This window comes from Pyrus communis, chromosome 7 (genome assembly GCF_041283825.1).
Source record: "Pyrus communis isolate YQ-2024b chromosome 7, ASM4128382v1, whole genome shotgun sequence".
Classification (NCBI taxonomy): Eukaryota; Viridiplantae; Streptophyta; class Magnoliopsida; order Rosales; family Rosaceae; genus Pyrus; species Pyrus communis.
In genome coordinates, this window is record NC_142571.1 from 29,799,469 (window position 1) to 29,813,868 (window position 14,400).

The following is a 14,400-nucleotide window of genomic DNA, read 5'->3' on the forward strand; positions in this document are numbered from 1 at the left end:
TGGGAGGATTTGAAGAAACGTCACATGTTAGAGAGTTGCAGATAAACTCTGAAAAGTTAAACAAACCTTACAAAGGACATAAGGTCCCTAGTCCAGATTGAGAGGCCAAAAAAGATGATTAAGATTCTTATAAATGGATTCTTCGTATATTTGATACATATTGATGAAGATACGATTTTCGATTTTATGATATTGAAATGGTAAATTTAATAATAAACGATTTGAATTGTTAGATTTGTATTATAACATTGAAAATATTAGAGAGATTATATTTTTGTATGAATACTATTTCGCTACTTGAAGAGTAGGCATTTCTCTTATGATAAAAACTGTTCATATTATATATAGCTCTATAAAGATAGCATTTGTAAAAAATCGATTAAAATTAGGCCATTTGGTGGTTGAATTGTTTTAAACATAGGAATAAAATTGGCAGAAGCATTATGAATTGTTTATGTATTTGCTATAATTAGTCGACTAAATAACTTTATTTTTTATTCATCTTTACAGAGCAATTTATAATATTAACAGTTTTAATCATAAGTAAAAAAGTCTATGACTGTAATTCGAACACAATTTTTTTAAGTTAAAGTTCTTTACGTACCACATACGACACATGGAAGCATCACCTGCAAATTTTGTAATTTCAAAAAAGAAAAATAATATTTTTTTAAAGAATAATAAAGAAAAAGTAGTATAAATACTTGGTCTCTGTCGGCGTCCTCGTGCACACCGAAGTTAGCAGAGAGAACCAGAAGGAGGCAGAGCAAAGATTTATCGACAGACTTCTGAGAGAGAGAGAGAGCGAGAGTGCGAGTGTGGCTATAAAAACAGTTTGTGCTAATTTTCGTTTCCCGCTCACTTGAATCGTCACGAAAACCCAATTTGTGATCAACCCCAGGCAAGAACAACCCTTCTCGTTCTCTCTCTCTCTCTCTAAATATATATCTCTGGTTTCTGCTTCTCTCTCTACGTCTCAACGACCTGCTGTACGTTCCCTCATTCTTTCTATTTAATCTCTGCCGCTCTGCAAGTTTTGTAGAAAAATGTGGGTTTCTTTTGATCTTAATTTTCCCATTTTTTATTTTTTTATTAGTTTTCCTAATTTTGCATAAGCAGAGTGATATTCTCACCCTCTCGGCCTTCGCTTTTGGGAACCCTCTTTTGCTAATGGCTTAAAACCCTAGGCTTTTGTTGTTTCCCGGGAAAGTTGTGGCCGAGAAATGGAAAAAAAACTTTTACTTTCTGTTGATTGCTGAAACAAATGAAACGTAGGCCTTTTTTTCCTTTTGCTCGAAAGGTTTCTCAGCAGCCAAACAGAATTTCAGGAGAGAAAACAACAATGAATATATCAATTTAATTCATTTATCTTTTAATTTCCCTTCTTTTGCTTTTGGTACTTGTTGGTACAGAGGACCTGATTTCTGAAGTTTTTGGGATTCTCTGGGTGGGTAATACTTTCTTTATTCGGTGTTAGGTCTGACGGTGGTTAGGACTTTACTCTGCGGCGTTTGACTGGAAAATTTAAAAATAATAAGTTGTGGTCGTTGTTGCTGAGGTAATGCTGGAACTAGTCTGGTACTATTCAGAAATTTAGTTCTTTTTTAATGCAATAGAATCTGGAGTCGGCTGCATGAATCTAGAACGCACTATTCTCGGTTTTCCGCCAAGGCTTCGTGGTAATAAAAAAATTATTTGGGACCCAGTACATAAATTAAATAGCTTCAGATGATTCTTTCGTTCTTTGTGGTGGTGTGTGATAGAAATTCATGATTTAATTAGTAGATTAATAGCTTGTGTTGTGAATTTTGTGATGTGATTTAGTTTGGAAAAGATCTTGCATTGATTGTGGATGTTGACTTAAGTCAAATCCTTACTGCTTTAATAGGAAGATTCTATGTGCAAATCAAGCTTACTTAAACAAAAAGTTTTAAACTTTACATTTTTTTAATTCCTGATGCTTTAGCTTAAACCCTTTAAGCTTGGAATAGTTTTTGTGATAGTTCTTCTGGTATGCCATTTGTTTTAACATTGTTTGTTTTAATCTGATTGTTCAAGACAGATGCTTTAACTTTGTGCAACATGAGTGCGTTTGTGCTGTGACAGAAGAATCCTTTTTTAATTCTTGAAGATGGTTTTCATTGCGAATGTGTTTTTTCCGCTATATGTTACTTATGAGTATGTATTGATTGTTAGAGACTGGAGACGGATAAGAAAAAGATAATATATGGAGGGAGGCGCAGGAAGAGGTTTGGAATGCCAGAAGACTATGGATGGGAAGGCGAGTAACGGGAGTGGTTCGGAGAAGGCCATCCCTTCTTGTTGCTTGAAGGCTAGGGCTTCTATCCCTGAGCCGGAGGCAAAATGTCATCCTACTGTTGTTTCTGGGTGGTTCTCAGAATCCCAGTCTCGCTCTGGTCATTATCTATGATTTTTCACCTTTGTAAATGGACTTCTTGTTGGTTGTTTGTATAATTTGAAACTTTCTTTTATTTTTTGTAATTGCAGAGAAGGCTTGTAAAAAGCTTTATTTCAACAATCCGATGTGGTCAGGTATGTACTTGTACGCATCCACACATTTCATGTTCTCAATTGTAGTTTTTTTATATACCACACAGCGCATGTTTCATTTTTGACGTCTGGATCAAGATCCCTTTATTGTGTTCTTGACTGAGGTTGCTAAGTTTTATTGCTGGTCATGATCTCTTGCTTATTTTGTGATCTTTCTTTCTCAGTATTACTTTAGGAAAACTTGTCCATTAGAGGAACCCCTTGTCAAATTTACAATGTTTTCATGTAATGAGGAAAGATAAAAGGAACGGAGTAGCTGTTTTCGTTTCATCGATATCTTGTATTGGCAACTCCATGGTCTGAATTTCATTTGGTAACTTGTTGAAGCTTTTGGTAATTGTTGTCTTCTTCTTTCTTTTTCTCACCATTTAAAGTAGTGCTTCTTTAAACTTTTTCGCTTCCAATAAAGATACTCCTTTTTGAAATTTCGCACCTCTAACTTGAAATAGTTTCCGTGCATCTAGTTGTGTTTGATGGCTTTCATTTTTGTTTTTATTATTATTATTATTATTTTTTCAGGTGAAGCTCATTCACTGAAAGTAGAAAATATTCTGTATAGGGGAAAATCAGAGTTCCAAGAGATTTTGGTGTTTGAGGTTGGTCATTTTTGTGTTAAGACAGTTGAATTTGGTTGTTTATCTACCTTGTGTTCCTTCTTTTGTTCTTATTTATGACGTGAATTCCTTTTTATGCAGTCCTCAATATATGGAAAAGTGCTTGTTCTTGATGGCCTTGTCCAGCTGAGTGAGAAAGATGAATGTGCATACCAGGAGATGATAGCACATCTACCTCTTTGTTCAATTACCTCCCCCAAGACAGTAATTTTACATGATCCATCCCTTGTGTTTTTTGTTGTGCGTGTTTAAGGTCTGAATCTCTTGATCAAACAATCACCCATGACCATGAGAATAGATCGTATAACTAGATTAAGATCAATTTTTAGCGTTTATTTCCAAAAGTAAAGTAATTTATCTGGGATTTGAATAGAGTTTGAATGTTCTTCATGCACTTTTCTTTTGCATGTTCTGGTGTTATTCAGTAGTTTCAGTGGGTATTGTATGGGAAGCTTAAGATGGTAATGGTCAACTGAACCCGAATAGGTGAGCTCATGGTCATGTTGCTGACCTTACTATGAATTGTAAAGGTTATCTATACATTTTGGGATCCCTTGTTAGTTATGACTTATGAGCCAGGCATCAGATATAGTGTTTGGCTCTTAAAATTGTAGCTATCTACCTCATGTTGGCTGGACTTGGATGCAATGATTTTGTAGCCATATCTGCACAATGGTATTACTCTGTCACACTGCGAGTGGATTTGGCAGCAGTTATCCTGTAGATGACCATTTGCTCTGTGAACCAGTTTCCTTGTTCGGCAAAGAATAGGGCATCGAATGTGAAATAGTGTTAGTATGAATTCAAAACCCACATCCTTATAATAATTTGACTTGGTGACAGCCTGGTGATTGCAGTTTGATTTACTTTTGTGCTGGAAATGAGAAGCATTTTGCCTTCATATATTTGTTTTTGTTTTCTTATATCGCCTTATATGATTTTTTGTGCAGGTTCTGGTTGTTGGCGGTGGTGATGGTGCGGTTCTTAGGGAGGTTTCTCGCCATCCTTCTGTTGAGCATATTGATATATGTGAGATAGATAAGATGGTTATTGATGTAAGTGGTGTAAGGTCCTCCATGTATTTTATGTTAAGAATATGAGATGACTAACTAATTTCTTTTGTTTGGCTTTTTGTAGGTGTCCACGAAGTTTTTTCCTCAGTTAGCTGTTGGATTTCAGGACCCTCGCGTCCACCTTCACATCGCTGATGGTAGGTTTAATACTTACTATTTGTTGATTAAATTGTTAATGTCAAATTGACTTTGTATTTGGATTATATCTCATATTGAATCCATGACAGCTACTGAATTCTTAAGGCTTGCACCTGAAGGGAAGTACGATGCTGTAATTGTTGATTCGTCAGACCCTGTTGGTATGTTTTTTATTTTTACAATAGTTTTGCCGTGCACTTATTGGCTGGCTGACTTCAAATTATTGTTGAATTGATTTGTGAGCATCTAAAGATGTCTTTGTCTGCTGTGGTTTTCGTATAAATATTACAGATGACATGTTTGTTTCTGGTTACTTTCTTTTCTGTGCCCCCCTCCTCCGTATCTCCCTTGCTTGATCTCGATATGCAATGTAAAGACTTTTCATAACAAGGTTTCTAAATCTAGTGCTTAAATGTACGGTTTCCTTTGGATGCAGGTCCCGCCCAAGAGCTTGTAGAGAAGCCATTTTTTGAGACAATAGCTAGAGCATTAAGGCCTGGTGGTGTTCTCTGTAACATGGCAGAGAGCATGTGGCTCCATACACATCTTATTCAAGATATGATCTCTGTTTGCCATCAAACATTCAAGGGGTCTGTCGAATATGCTTGGGCGAGTGTTCCCACGTATCCAAGGTAACACTGCAGTTTCCTTTCCTCGCATTAATCTACTCTCTCACTCTCAACCTTTACATATATTTACAAGTTTTTAGCATAGAAAAGAAGTCTTGAGCTTCCGTGTGAAGTTGTATTGATATAATGAAATCATTCTTACTTGTGAGATTACTTGTCATGCAGTGGTGTGATAGGTTTTCTGTTGTGCTCGACAGCGGGGCCTCCCGTTGATTTCAAAAACCCCGTCAATTCTATTGAGAAGTTAGAAGGAGCTCTCAAACATAAGAGAGAACTCAAGTTCTATAACTCCGAGGTAGGAGTCATTTCCTGATTCAGCTTACATAGCAATCTGCTGTATTTGCATCTTTTTCGTTTGCTTTAGATATACTTGTAAAGCAAAATAATTGTTTGTTTGGCAGATGCACTCAGCTGCCTTTGCGTTGCCTGCTTTCTTGAGAAGGGAGGTGAGTGCGCTACGTGAATCTTCAACGCCGGCAGGACAAATCGGCGAGAAGTAGTTATTAGGAGAGACAACGGTTGCTTGAGTAGCAAATGGAAAACTAGAAAATAGGTAAGCTCTTCCTTTAGAGGCATTGGTTGGATTTCAATAATTGTGGATGATATGGACATTTGACATTAATGTTATTGGAAATTTTACTATGGCGATCAAATAATTATGTATCCGACTTTAAATTATGGTTTTATACTTTATACTCAAAATTCCGATTTTCTCAGGTAGGTGTTCAGGGCTTAGGGTTTAGGTTTGAATAATAATTTTGCGTTCTAATACTATTTTAGTGCGCTAATAACATAACGACTTTTGGATTCACGTTTAGGGTTAGTCCAAGTTGTAACGGTGTGTGGGAAAATTAGTTTGGATTATGATAGATTAAGTGCCGTCCATCAAAACAAAAACTATTTCCTCATAGGTCCAATGGGCCGACTTACAACGAAACCCACTTTCTTGTAATCTATATGTTTAAACCAGGCCCAATGGGCCATATTAGACCTTTCTGTTCCTCCCATTAAACAATGCCATGAGAGAATTCAAAGACATGCCACGTTGACCAAAACAGGAGAAAGAGAACGCTAAAAAACTGCAACTACAATCGTGAACAGTTGTTCATAAGGTACATGGACATGGGACGTGCAGGAGGACTAATGGGGGCGTACATCAGGTTTGAGATACCGGATTCTTGGCGTCGAGCTTGTAGAGCTCTCGATGCCACTCAGTAAGGGCTGTCCATGATGAGTAACGTTAATATTGTTGTTGTTGCTACTGTGGTTCATGTTGTTTGAATCCCGCCACAATGCACATTTGGAGCATTTGGAGACTATACTTGTCAAGTCCTTGGCCATAAGAACAAAAGCTTCGACTTTTGTATGGCATTGGACGGTTTGGGCGGAGATAGGAAGATGGGACGGAGATGATGCCCAGTAGAGAAGCTTTTCGCCGTAGAACAAGCCTTTCTTAAACGTGTTGGTTGGCATTGACGAGGATTGAGAACCCGATGATGATCCACCACCATATCGACTCTGATCACCGCCCACATAAGTCTAAATAAACCCTTCCGTAACGAAGATCATCCAATCGAGAAATTCTCCTGTTTGAATAACGAAGCTATTCTCGTCGTACAACACTGGCTTCAGATAGTCGCAGATCATTTTCAACACTTTTTCATCCATTTCTTTGAGCGTTGGTACTATACATGTTATATGCATGCATGCATATTAGCTTAATCATATCTAATTAATCGCATCACATAGATTATTAATCATGTAAAGATATAAGAGGGGTTGAGGTTGCACATACTGTCCTTAGGGTACTCATGAAGAGAAAACGCTTTAGGGGTTTCTTGGTGTACCAAGGAAGAATGGAGAACAGATTCTCCAGATCAGCATCTTTGTTTTCTTTCAGTTTTTGTTTTATGTTTTTCTTGATCTCTTTTTTCAAATCTTCTGGGAGATCATTTTTCACCATCCACTCTTCTATTTGTCGCTCTTTCATCTTAATCTTCCGTCTTATCTCCTCCGACTCTGTAGTTGCCAATTGCATAAACGTCTGTATGTACGTCACACAACAAATACTTGTTATTGGTAATTCTATTTAAACACCAAAAATAAAAAACTGATACACATGTTGTCACACTACACATTGAAAATAAACCCTAATTAAGAAGGACATTAAATGAAAATTTTAAGGAAAAACAACAGAGCGAGTGTTTTTAAAATGACTGAAAGACTTTTAGTGAAAATATTTTTGGAACCTATCTTGGTAAAAAGCAAGTGAATATTGGAAAAACACTTGAAGTGCTTTGTGGAAAAAGCATATAACTGTTGCTTCCTCCAGAAAGCACCAAAAATAATTTTTTTTTTTCTAAAAACACTTTCAGTCATTTTAAAAGCACTTATAAATAAACCCAGAAATTTAATATCAACCTGTACATTTCCTAGGAGATATAAAAATAGGAGTAATCCAATGATAGAAATAAGAATTGCAAACAAGTTTTCCCACACATAAGTACTTGTTGTCAGATTTGTGCCAAAGTTGCTGCAAAAAATTTATTCAAAGAATGATCAAGAAATGTGACAAAATAAGATAAATGTTTACATAATTCGTTGTTGATGAATTGCCAACCTTAAATTTCGCAATCCCCACCAAAACGAGTAGAAGAACTTGCTCGGAAAATCCAACGACGCCGTGTTTCCAGATTGAAGGGAATCAAGAAATATTCCAAAATCAAACGGTGGTGTAGTATTTGCAGTAACATTTATGGGACAAGATTCATTCAGAGATAATGCAATGATTCTTGGGGTAGTACTACTAGTAGAAAAACATGTTTGCGCGACGGAATCTTGCGCGACGCACCAAATTTCGTCGCGCAAAGTATGTTTGCGCGACCTAAAAGACAAAGCGTCGCGCAAACAGCCTTTGCGCGACCCAGGAACTTGTGCGTCACGCAAACATACTTTTGCGCGACCCAGGAACTTGTGCGTCACGCAAACATACTTTGCGCGACGAAATGTACCGTCGCGCAAAGTACCGTCGCGCAAATGCCGTTTGCGCGACATTTTGTACGTCGCGCAATATCTTGGCGCCAAACAAAGAATGTTTTACCGCTTTTTTTCCAACTTTGCGCGACGCATGTGCACATGCGTTGCGCAAAGTGGTTTTGCGCGACGTACGTACACTTGCGTCGCGCAAAGTTGACTTTGCGCGACAAGACTGGCGTCGCGCAAAACAGGTTTGCGCGACGCATGTGCAAGTGCGTCGCGCAAAGTCAACGACTTTTCCTACTCCACTTAATCAGTTTGGGAGGCAGAAACTGCAAATAGGCAGGAAATTTCGTTGACCCAGTCATTGACTCTCTACCGCGTAACAAGGGCATATCTGATAGAGAGAATATACTTTTGGTTATACTCAAGATTTTACTTATTGACCTTGCTAATTTTGTATGGAGGGTAAACTGTAGAACTAGTAGAAAAATCATCAAAATTTTAAGTGATGATGTTATTGACCTTGCTCAATATTCGTGTTACCAGTGCGGGAGTTTAGGGTACCTTTACAACTTTTAAACAGAAAATTAAGACGGAATATGATGGGTGCGGCAAATTTCTCATTTTTTGTTTCTCTATGCATGAATGTTCCATCATTCCCGTTTCTCTATGCATGAATGTTCCATCATTCCCGCATCCGTTCTTGTTAATCCACACACCAAAACACACAAGCCTCGCACGTCCCGTACCGTGCCTTGGCCTCGAGTATGTCTTGTTATATGAATTACCACCCATGACACATTCGTTCACGCGCCATCGTTATAATAATTACCCCCAAAATATTAAGTCTATCTATAATAATTATATATATATATATATATTAAATTTTATAAAAACTATAATAATTATGAATTAATAATTTAATATGCATGAATATGATGCATTGCATTGCATCCATTGAAATTTGATGTGATTTGTTTCCATTCAAATTTCAATAATGAATTTCTTGCCGTTGCCAACTTGCCGCCCTTTTTGAAAAAAAAAATGGAGGGAAAATGAAAATGTTAAGAAAAGTTGAAAATGAAACAAAAAAGTGAGGGAATTAGGGAAAGATGTTGGAGGGAAAAGTGAAAATGATAAGAAAAAGTTGAAAAGGAAACAAAAAAGAGAGGGAAAAATGAAAATTAATAGAAGTGGTGAGAAATTTTTTTTTTTTTTTTTTAAGTTATTAACTTTTTATCACACACATTACTGTCATGACATATCTCACTATTTTTATAATGACACGCGTGACACGTGATGTATGTACTATTCCGTGTACCAGTCAATTATAATTTATACGTACAAAATAAATAGATTTAAATCTACTTAATAAATATATATATATATACACACACACACACGGAACTTGATTGATGGCATACGAATTCTCCAAAACTAATTTCAACGATCCCAACCGTCAAACTTGTTTGTATATGCTTGGAGATCACATCAACAAAAAATCATAAAAAATAAACATTCAGAGATCAAGTAACGGGACAAAGCTTTTCAACGGTTATAAACGAAAAATCACGATTTAACGGTTATTTTAACTCCGATTTTGATGATTTTTTATAACTACACTCTTTGACCCTATATGAATACAATGAATGAATTCGATCTTCAATTTAAAATATTTACACAAGTGGATACCACAAAATCTTATGTTAGTATAAATAAACTCTAAGTGTTAGTCAATCTATCGTTTTACGAATTCTCCAAAACTAATTTCAACGATCCAAACCGTCAAAATTGTTTGTATATGCTTGGAGATCACAACAACAAAAATTCAGAAAAAAAAAACATTCAGAGATCAAGTAACGGGACAAAGCTTTTCAACGGTTATAAACGAAAAATCACGATTTAACGGTTATTTTAACTCCGATTTTGATGATTTTTTATAACTACACTCCTTGACCCTATATGAATACAATGAATGAATTCGATCTTCAATTTAAAATATTTACACAAGTGGATACCACAAAATCTTATGTTAGTATAAATAAACTCTAAGTGTTAGTCAATCTATCGTTTTACGAATTCTCCAAAACTAATTTCAACGATCCAAACCGTCAAAATTGTTTGTATATGCTTGGAGATCACATCAGCAAAAATTCACAAAAAAAAAACATTCAGAGATCAAGTAACGGGACAAAGCTTTTCAACGGTTATAAACGAAAAATCACGATTTAACGGTTATTTTAACTCCGATTTTGATGATTTTTTATAACTACACTCATTGACCCTATATGAATACAATGAATGAATTCGATCTTCAATTTAAAATATTTACACAAGTGGATACCACAAAATCTTATGTTATACTTAATGAAAGTATAAATAAACTTTAAGTGTTAGTCAATCTATCGTTTTACGAATTCTCCAAAACTAATTTTAACGATCCAAACCGTCAAAATTGTTTGTATATGCTTGGAGATCAAATCAGCAAAAAATCACAAAAAAAACATTCAAAGATCAAGTAACGGGACAAAGCTTTTCAACGGTTAGAAACGAAAAATCACGATTTAACGGTTATTTTAACTCCGATTTTGATGATTTTTTATAACTACACTCCTTGACCCTATATGAATACAATGAATGCATTCGATCTTCAATTTAAAATATTTACACAAGTGGATACCACAAAATCTTATGTTAGTATAAATAAACTCTAAGTGTTAGTCAATCTATCGTTTTACGAATTCTCCAAAACTAATTTCAACGATCCAAACCGTCAAAATTGTTTGTATATGCTTGGAGATCACATCAGCAAAAATTCACAAAAAAAAAACATTCAGAGATCAAGTAACGGGACAAAGCTTTTCAACGGTTATAAACGAAAAATCACGATTTAACGGTTATTTTAACTCCGATTTTGATGATTTTTTATAACTACACTCATTGACCCTATATGAATACAATGAATGAATTCGATCTTCAATTTAAAATATTTACACAAGTGGATACCACAAAATCTTATGTTATACTTAATGAAAGTATAAATAAACTTTAAGTGTTAGTCAATCTATCGTTTTACGAATTCTCCAAAACTAATTTTAACGATCCAAACCGTCAAAATTGTTTGTATATGCTTGGAGATCAAATCAGCAAAAAATCACAAAAAAAACATTCAAAGATCAAGTAACGGGACAAAGCTTTTCAACGGTTAGAAACGAAAAATCACGATTTAACGGTTATTTTAACTCCGATTTTGATGATTTTTTATAACTACACTCCTTGACCCTATATGAATACAATGAATGCATTCGATCTTCAATTTAAAATATTTACACAAGTGGATACCACAAAATCTTATGTTAGTATAAATAAACTCTAAGTGTTAGTCAATCTATCATTTTACGAATTCTCCAAAACTAATTTCAACGATCCAAACCGTCAAAATTGTTTGTATATGCTTGGAGATCACATCAGCAAAAAATCACAAAAAAAAAACATTCAGAGATCAAGTAACGGGACAAAGCTTTTCAACGGTTATAAACGAAAAATCACGATTTAACGGTTATTTTAACTCCGATTTTGATGATTTTTTATAACTACACTCCTTGACCCTATATGAATACAATGAATGAATTCGATCTTCAATTTAAAATATTTACACAAGTGGATGTGAATTTGATCTTCAATTTAAAATATTTACAAAGAATGAATTCCATCTTGTATACGTATAACATCAAACCACATTTGTTAGAAAAATATATTATAGTGGGGTTTATGTAAAAAAAAAATTTGAATTTCAAAGGAAGAAATTGTATGTACATTTTCATATATTTTATAACTAAATACTTTTGCTTGGTTAATTAATTATTCTTTCGAATTTAATTACAATATTTATCAAAAATTAAAAAAAAAAAAAAAGTTTGACCAAAACTACTCCCCACTTTGCACGACCAATCACTTTGCACGACACATGGCTCTGTCGCACAAACCCACTTTGCGTGACCCATGTGTACGTCGCGCAAAGTGAGTTTGCGTGACGCCTTCGTTGGTCGTGCAAAGTGGGTTTGCGCGGCTACGGCGTGCGTCGCGCAAACTCACTTTGCGCGACGCACAAAGTAGGTCGTGCAAAGTGGATTTGCGCGACGCACTCCGTTGGTCGCGCAAACGCACTTTGCGCGACGCACGCCGTGGAGCGTCGCGCAAACCCTAGCGTCTCAGACTTTGCGCGACGATTAACGCGCGACGAAGGTTGCGTCACGCAAACCCTTAGGCAACGATTTTTTACTTTGCGCGACGAAAGTACCTACGTCGCGCAAAGTGTTTTTTTTACTAGTGGTACTATTGTCACAGAAAAAAGTACTACTCATGCATCCCATACTAGGGTTTTTGCATGCCCGATGCCAACATGATGTCTCTCGTTGTATAGAAAAAAAGTACCAAAAAGCTCCGAGTACCTAAAAAACAAGAAGCTAATTAATTTCATATCGTAAAATTAAGGGTAAATCCTTAATTAGTACAAATGTTTAAGTCAAACAAAAGCTAGTTTTGCCAAACTAAGACTAAAGTGAATTACTGCTCGAGTTAGTCCAATGGTAAGGTGAATAGGATGATAAATAGGACTAAATTATTTTTGGAATTAAACGACATAATGAAATTTAGAAGACTAAAATAGGAGTAAAATTGACAATGAAAAAGAAACTTACATGACTTGCGAGGATGTAAAGGAAAAAATTGAATGCACCTTTGGCCCATATTCCAGTTCGTGAAAGGTTGTTAGAGGATAGGTGAATTCGATAAATCCTTGGAAGATATTGGGCAAGAAGAAAAAAATTTAGAACCTTTCTTTTCTCCAAATATCCAGAGCCTCTCATTTTGAAGCAAAACACCTACTAACAGCACCTGGGCAAAACAAACAAACAAACAAAGCTAGTTAAACTTCAAGCTAATCATATAATTCACAAAAAACATTAGAAAGTTATTAGCGCTCCATAAAAGACATTCTGTACTTTAAACATGTAAATATAAGAGAGAAAAAGAACTTGGTTTGAGTGCAGAACGATTTTTCTGGAGTTCAAATAACAACATCTAAAAAATTGATCAAGCTTTAATTCTCATTGTCATACTTGTGGGATGGGAAGAACTGCAAGAATGTCAGTAACCATCGAGCGCCAAGACAACTTCCTGGCTGCTGCCATAGCTTTCGATTCCCAACCGGCATTTTCCATTTCTTGTGAGTTGACAGATTTAATGGCCTGACGAATTTGATGAATAATATGCACTACGAAAATGAGATCTGTGAGCGGTCGCAAAATAAGAGTTACATTCTTCAGCTTTTTGTCCATTCCAAGGCACTTCTTGTCTTCATCGATGAATGGAATGTAAAAGAACAAAGGGTCCAGTGACACAGCAATCACACATGAAATTACAAATATTTTGTTCCACGGTGGAATATTTGCAAGAAGTCGATCCACTTTTGGCCTTTTAAATTTTTTACCAGGTGAAGCTCCTCCAGGTTGCAGGTTAGGTCTGTTGGGATTGTAAGGTCTTTCGCTGAGAAGAAAATGCAAATCAGAAAAGGGGAAAACACGAATTTGTGCCATAACTTTGAAGATCCAGAAGAACAAAAAAAAATGCAAAAAGGAGAACAAAAGTGTGTGGAAATCATTTTTCTAAATTATGAAATACGTTTCAGAGCGTACTTCCTTTCTTTTTGAGAGAAACTAACCTGAATTGAATGGTGAACTCATTATTCGTGACATGCATCATTGGACACTGTTTACGTTCGACCGATTGTCCTGAAAAATTGAAAGAATATATGAACAGGTAGAGTAATTTACTTCTTTGGGAAAGAAAGCATGAACTAATACTGATAGCGGTATGTATAATGTATTGATGAACTTACAAGCTAGAAAGATAACAGGGGTTTTCTTTGGAAACAAATGATTGGCAATGTGGAAGAGAAAATTGTGTCGGATTCAATTTTATTAGCACAATGTACATAGTCGTTGACGAAGAACTTGTCCAAGTCTTTTCCAAATATTCTCCTAATCTTCCTGCTTCATTTAATTTAATTTAAGTTCAACTTGTAGTTCCAATCGACGCTATCAAGTTGCTTGATATGCTTGTTTTTTTTCCCCATTTAGAGATAAACTTAATCTAGCTGCTTTTTTGACTAAACTCTTAAAAGAATAATGAGGAATCAATAATTGAAAGATATACAAAACGAATGAACCTCTAGCTCAAGTTGTAATATTATTCAAATTTCCTAGAAGGAGGCGCGCGTGCGCGCACATATATATATATATATATATATATACACACACGCGCGCGCACACACACCCATCTATCAGCTCTTCTTTCTTAAAAGAGAATATAGTCGTTGACGAAGAACTTGTGTAC

At 35.6% G+C, this 14,400-nt stretch overlaps 1 protein-coding gene and 1 pseudogene across 7 annotated transcripts; one reads left to right on the plus strand and one right to left on the minus strand.

The window, feature by feature from the left end:
* Positions 1–708: 708 nt before the first annotated feature.
* LOC137733652 (spermine synthase) lies at positions 709–5,700 on the plus strand. 6 transcript variants are annotated; one of them, XM_068472798.2, is made up of 12 exons: positions 709–1,048; positions 1,478–1,558; positions 2,197–2,417; positions 2,509–2,553; positions 3,091–3,167; positions 3,267–3,389; positions 4,136–4,240; positions 4,323–4,395; positions 4,486–4,557; positions 4,833–5,028; positions 5,191–5,320; positions 5,427–5,700. In XM_068472798.2, the coding sequence occupies exons 3-12, from the start codon at positions 2,228–2,230 to the stop codon at positions 5,523–5,525; spliced, it is 1,110 nt and encodes a 369-aa protein (XP_068328899.2). In that variant the 5' UTR covers positions 709–1,048; positions 1,478–1,558; positions 2,197–2,227; the 3' UTR covers positions 5,526–5,700. The 6 variants fall into 6 exon arrangements, with proteins under 6 accessions (XP_068328899.2, XP_068328898.2, XP_068328897.2 ...); XM_068472797.2 differs by having other exon boundaries at positions 709–989; XM_068472796.2 differs by having other exon boundaries at positions 709–901.
* A 166-nt stretch (positions 5,701–5,866) lies between these two features.
* Positions 5,867–14,056, minus strand: LOC137733653 (cyclic nucleotide-gated ion channel 1-like; annotated as a pseudogene). Its single transcript, XR_015964250.1, has 9 exons — positions 13,904–14,056; positions 13,727–13,796; positions 13,125–13,551; positions 12,705–12,900; positions 12,337–12,455; positions 7,646–7,825; positions 7,447–7,558; positions 6,817–7,069; positions 5,867–6,710 (listed from the first exon to the last, which is right to left on the minus strand). The product of XR_015964250.1 is annotated as a cyclic nucleotide-gated ion channel 1-like (transcript).
* Between the last annotated feature and the right edge of the window lie 344 nt (positions 14,057–14,400).

Coding starts and splice junctions, on each gene's coding strand:
- LOC137733652 (XM_068472798.2), top strand. CDS start 2,228: ATGGAGGGAGGCGCAGGAAGAGGTTTGGAATGCCAGAAGACTATGGAT. Junction 4,396..4,485: donor CCACCTTCACATCGCTGATG/GTAGGTTTAATA, acceptor AATCCATGACAG/CTACTGAATTCTTAAGGCTT. Junction 4,558..4,832: donor TGATTCGTCAGACCCTGTTG/GTATGTTTTTTA, acceptor CTTTGGATGCAG/GTCCCGCCCAAGAGCTTGTA.